A 6,174-nucleotide genomic window follows, 5' to 3' on the forward strand; every position below is an offset into this window, starting at 1 on the left:
TGGAGGTAAAATTAAAACAGGAGAAGAAGAAACATGAGAAGAGGAATTAGGGGAAGTTGTATCAAAATCTTGAAGCCATGATGGGGTTTTAACTGGTCTTCCAAAGTGAGAACGTCGTGGAAGAGTAGGAGAATTATGTGGCTCCAAATTTTGTGAAAGAGAAATAATGGGTTGAATAGATGTAGAATTGGGAGTAGATAAAGGACGAGGAGAAGAAATAGATAGACAATTAGGAGGAGAGACATCAGATGGTAAAATGGTGGTCTCAATGGGAGGAATAGTGGGTGACGAATTGATAGGTGTAGGGGACGGATTGGTACTAGGAATTGTTATAGTGGTAATATTAGATGGTATACAAGGTATAATATTGGTAACCGGAAATGTGGTAGATTCAACTTGTATAGGTTTTGAATTAGAAGGAGTTGAAGCATGTGGGAAAAAATTTTCATTGAACACAACATCACGAGAGATAATGATTTTATGTGTTTGAAGATTATAAATTTTATATGCTTTATGATCCAAGGCGTAACCAACAAAAATGCCGGGAAATGCACGAGGATCCAATTTATCACGGGATGGTTGAAGATTAGAAACAAAACAATGACAACCAAAAACCTTAAGAAAAGAATAATTCGGTTTTGTGCCATGTAATTTTTCGTAAGGAGATTTCCAATCCAATAGTGGAGTTGGTAGTAGATTAATGAGATAAGTAGCGGTTAAAAGTGCTTCACCCCAAAACTTTTTAGGAAGGGATGCGTGAAATAATAATGCACGTGTTATTTCAAGTAGATGTTTATGTTTACGTTCAACGATCCCATTTTGTTGAGGGGTATAAACCGCAGATTTCTGATGAAAAATTTCTTGATTTGAAAAAAAAATCTTGGCAATTGTGATTAAGAAACTCTGTTCCGTGATCGGTCCGAATTTGTTTAATTTTGGTGTTGAATTGATTTTCAATTAAGACAACAAATGACTTAATGGCACTAAAAACTTGGCTTTTATCACTTAAAAGAATAGTCCAAGTAGCACGTGTGTAATTATCAACAATGGACAGAAAATATTTAGCGCCCGTAAGGGTAGCTAATTTATAAGGTCCCCAAAGGTCCATATGTAACAATTGAAATGGTAAAGTAGTAGATATATCAGTACGGGAAAAAGAAAGACGGTGTTGTTTAGCCATAGGGCAAATAGTACATGACATAGTATGTGAAACAGTAGGAACAACGGAAATATGTGCTAACTTGGATGCTGAAGCATGCCCTAGTCGATGATGCCACAAAAAAAACAGAATCACTGTCATGAACAACATTAGTAATTGGTAAAGTAGGAAAAATAGATGGAGTATTGTCAACTTTATTACAAACATAAGTGGCTATAGTAGTAGGATCAAAAGATTGAGCTGTAAGGTAGTATAAGCCTCTTTGAAAGAAACCGACAGCAACAGCATGATCAGACCGAGGGGCCTGAAATAAGCAAAAATGAGGGGGAAAATGGAGAACGAAATGAGAATCATGTATTAAACGTCCAACCGATAACAAGTTATGAGTAAAAGTAGGGATATGTAAAACATTCTGAAGTATAAAATCAGAATTTATGGTAATGGAACCAACATGTGTAATTTTATTTTTGGATCCATCTGGTAAATGAACCCAATTATTAGAAGTAATAGAAGTAATAGAAGTAAAAATGTTAAGCATATTACACATATGTGATGTAGCTCCAGTATCTATAATCCAAACAGGAGAAGTAGATTTGGAAGAATAAGTGGAATTTAATTGTGAATTAGAAGATATACCTGCAAAACCTGAAAAGTTTGCCAAAGGCATTGAGGAGTTTACTGGATATTCATCACCAAATGATAAGGGATTTTTGTTCTTCATAACTCTTTGAACTTCAGTCTGAACCAGTTGGGCAAAGCCATGAGGCATGGTATAGTTAGAAGACATGTTTTCCTTGTTTTCAGAGTCAGATCTGTCCAAAGGTGTATCTCCTGGAATTGAAACATGATTAGCACGAGTCTTAGAGTTCTTGTTCTTCTTCTTTTTAAACTCCTGAAACCATTCAGGAAACCCATGAAGTTTGAAACAGGAATCCTTCTCGTGACCGGGCTTGTTGCAATGAGTACAAAACCTATCAGCCTTGTTGCTTGAATCTCTTTTCTGACCATGTAAGTTACTAGATGTAGTAGGAACAGAGGATTTTGTAGCAAGAGCAGCAATCTCCAATTGAACATGATCAGAATTGACCTCCCTTTGTTTCTCAACATTTTGCAACATTAAATAAGCTTTGTGTAAACTTGGTAAAGGATCTAATAACAACAATTGATGTATAACAGGAGAATAGTCAGAGTGAAGGCCCATAAGAAATTGCACTAGCTTATCTGTATTATATGATTCAGTCATCTTTTGTGTAACTAAACAAGTACAGATGTGAGAAGCTTCACATGAACACACAAAAATAGGACATAGGTAGGCTAACTCATCCCATGAACGTTTAAGCTTAGTAAAATATAGTGCAATTGATAGATTTCCCTGTCTACAGGCATTAATCTCCCTTTTCAGTTGGTAAAGAAGAGGACCATTTGATCCTCCAAAACGTTGTTCAAGTTCCTTCCAGAGTGTTCTAGCAGAAGAAGAGAACACAAAAGCATCTGCTAGATCTTTAGAAATTGCATTTAAGATCCAGGACATTACCATGCAGTTAGTCCGCTGCCATTTATGAAAGTCTGGTGAGGTTTTGCTAGGTGTAAAGTCATCACTAAGCACAAAATCAAGTTTCTCCTTAGTGGAGAGAGCCAATAATATAGCTCGCCTCCAAGTAACGTAATTAGAACCATTCAATGGAACTGTAACAAGCACAGTGCCTGGATTATCAGCTACAGTAAGCTGTAGAGAGTATGTATGGTCATCTTGAACATAAGAAGACCGATGTCTAGAAGTATTTTCGTCATGAAACCGTTTATTATTCATCTCATGTAATGGTGTAGGAGATAGGACAGTATCAGAAAAATTAGGCCTGTGTACCTTGGAGTTCAGTTGAGACATCAGCAAACCACCAGTTGGTGAATGAGAATCCATTGTTTGTGACTGATTGAAAGTTACACGTCTGTTTGTTGGAGGAACCGGAGCAGTAACAGGCAATTCCGGTAAGAATAACTCTGGTGGAGGTGCCGGCGATTTAGCTATCGCAGATGGAGATGGAGAAGAGTCGGAAGAAACTTCGAAATCGATAAATCCTGGTTCTGTCATTTCAGTCAAAGTATAGAAGAGAGAAATGAAAACAGATCAAAGATGAAACCAGGGGAAGTGAAGAGTACTGATCAAACAAGACAACCGGAGAAGACGATTGGAATCGTAACAGAAATTAGGAACCCGAATATAAGATGAAGCAGTCGAACGGAAATGCAGATCGAAAACAGGAACTAAGGAAGAATAGGAAATCTGAATCGAAATTAGTAAATCGGTAATCAAGAAATTGAAATCGAAATCGGTGAATCGGTGATTAATGGAGATGAGCACCGTTTAAGCTAATAATAGGTAATGGTGGAAAAACTTTAGAAATGATGGAAAGGAGATGAGCACCATTAATATGCTAACAAAAACAGCTGTAGACACCGAGTCGGAGGACCTGTGACGAAAATCTGAAAACAAGACGGTTGAAGCGATTGATTCCGGAAGTTTTGAAAAAATATATAAAGAATAATAAGCGAAGAAAAATCGGAGGCACGGGACGTGCGCTCGGCGTCCGTCGGACGCACCGCGAGTGGCACGCTCTCGACGTCCGAGCAATGCTCGGGTCCGGTGGCACGGTGCGCGCTCTCGTGGGCCGCGGAGCGCACGCGCCCGGTAGCGCGACGCGCGCGTTCGGCGGCCGCGACGTGTGAGCGTCCGACGGCGCGGAACGCGCGCTCGGCGGCCGCGGGGTGCGCACGCCCGACGGCGCGAGGCACGCCCCGAGGGTCGTCGGGCGGGCGCCCAACCACGTCGGGCGAACGCCCAACGACCGTTGGGCGGTCGTCCAACGATTGTTGGGCGATCGCCCAACAAATGTTGGGCGGCCGCCCAACTCTTGTTGGGCGGCCGCCCAACCCCAATGGGCGACGCCCAATTTCCTTTGGGCGTCGCCCATTGGTTCGGGGACCCGTTTGCCTATAAAAGGCACGGATCCCCATGCAAAAAAGGAGGAGGATTTTTGGGGAGAGCTTTCTCACTCTAAACATTTTTAGAGAGAGAGAGAGAGTGATTTTTTTGAGAAAAAATATTTTTTTTTCTCAAAAATTCCAAATTTCCTAAAGTTCAATTTTTACTAAATTTTCATTAAAAACGGAAGATCGTGGTTCGTGGAATCAATCGGCTTCGACCGTCAGATACCGAATTTAAGGTATTATCCGAGGACTAGACTCTTTATTTTATTTAATTTATTCTCTTCTTCTATTTTTTTATGCTATAGTTTTTATTCGTTTAGATATTTATTTATTTTGTCACATTTTATTTAATTAGCGTATTTATTTAATTTTCATCTCGTGTTGAATAAAATTCGGTTTTGTTTTAAAATAAAAAACCTCGTTTTGATATCCCAATACGAACCGTGATCCGATAAAAAGGTAGTGCGGGTATCGAAAACGTTGTAATTATAAGTTTTTTAATTTAAAAGAAATTTCTAAATAATGTTTTGAAATAAAAAACGTCGTTTAGGAACTTCCGTTTTCGACTATGATCCATCTTTGGTAGTTCGGAAATCCAAAACGATTGAATTAGATTTAATTTAAAGCTTTTGAATAAATCTGGAAACATTTAGGAGTACTGCTGTAATTTACCTATTCTGTCACTAAATTCTGTTTACCGACGGATTTTCCGTCGGTAAATCTGCCAAAACGTAAAAAATGCCATTTCAGTCCCCTTTTCCTAACTTTTAAGCTTTTAATCTTTAATATATATATGTATAATTATGTAATATATGTTTTTCAAATTATTTTGGACCTTTAGCATATATAATTATTTGATAATATTTGTATACCATTTTTTATACTATTTTCTAAATATAAGTATAATTATGTATATGTATTTCCTTTTTATTAATTTAGGCTATGTTTTAAATGATAGTTACTTGATATTTTGAGAAATAATTGATAGATATTAGTATATGTTATTTTTGGTAATTAAAACTATATTAGTTATGTATATATATATAGTGTTGGGATATTTGGGTTATTTTGTTGATTATTGAATGAAATTATTTTTGGGTAAATGTTATTTTCTTATTCATAAGATTTACTTATTATTTTCACATTTTTTTGTATAAATGTGTTGTACCTATTATTTTCATATACATATAGTTTCTTTTGTGTTAACTCTTATTTTCATATCTTCTTTTTTTGATTTAAATGTATATATATATATATGTCTAAATTATTTTCTTTATTCTTTTGGCCCATTCATGGGTCCATGTTTTAAATGAGCTTTATTTAAGTGTGAATCTTGGTTTAAATGGGTTTATTATTGTAATTATAATAGGTAAAGAGTCCATTAAGGAAAAAGGGGGAAAATAAATCACAAAAAGAGTTTTCAATTTAATTATTTAAACTAAAGGTTTTTTAGAGATTCTTAATGTAAATAAATAGTGTTTTCTTGACATTTCAAATCATTTCTCAAAACACCACGTCTTAAAACCTTACTCCGTTCCAACGGCGGATTAAGCGAATATTATAATTAAAATCGTTTTCTTTGTGAATAATAGAGTTTTGAATCGTTTTCTTAAATGATTTGTACAAAATAAAATTGACTTGTATGTTTAACCACGTTTTCTTATCAAAGGTCTTTTTTATCTCAATGTTTTCGAACACTCGAGTCGTTCCAACGGCGATTCGGGTAAACTTCATCAAACGGGGTTTTAAAACGCACCTAAATCGTTCCAACGGCGATTAAGGTGCGAACCATGTAAATAAACTCGTTTTGGGGGAACAAGTTAGTGTAGAATAAACACACGACATGACTTTTAAATACGGTTGTAAATAAATCACTTCTTTCTCCCCCTCTCTGTGTATGTATAACATAAATGGGTGATTCTTTACTAATATGGCTTTTCAATAATATATGCTCAAAACGGTTTCCAAAAAAGAGAAAGAAAAGGGTTTCAAATGAAATTTAAACTTAAAGAAGTATACTATTAGTCCGT

At 36.3% G+C, this 6,174-nt stretch overlaps 1 protein-coding gene across 1 annotated transcript; it reads right to left on the minus strand.

The window, feature by feature from the left end:
- Positions 1–933: 933 nt before the first annotated feature.
- LOC136213741 (uncharacterized) lies at positions 934–2,293 on the minus strand. Its single transcript, XM_066002840.1, has 2 exons — positions 1,796–2,293; positions 934–1,463 (listed from the first exon to the last, which is right to left on the minus strand). Exons 1-2 carry the CDS (start codon positions 2,274–2,276, stop codon positions 1,450–1,452), a joined length of 495 nt encoding a protein of 164 aa, XP_065858912.1. The 5' UTR covers positions 2,277–2,293; the 3' UTR covers positions 934–1,449.
- Positions 2,294–6,174: the final 3,881 nt, after the last annotated feature.

This window comes from Euphorbia lathyris, chromosome 1, assembly GCF_963576675.1.
Source record: "Euphorbia lathyris chromosome 1, ddEupLath1.1, whole genome shotgun sequence".
Lineage (NCBI taxonomy): Eukaryota > Viridiplantae > Streptophyta > Magnoliopsida > Malpighiales > Euphorbiaceae > Euphorbia > Euphorbia lathyris.

What these genes read in the sequence shown, in the direction of transcription:
- LOC136213741 (XM_066002840.1), bottom strand. Translation starts at nt 2,276, where the DNA reads ATGTTGCAAAATGTTGAGAAACAAAGGGAGGTCAATTCTGATCATGTT.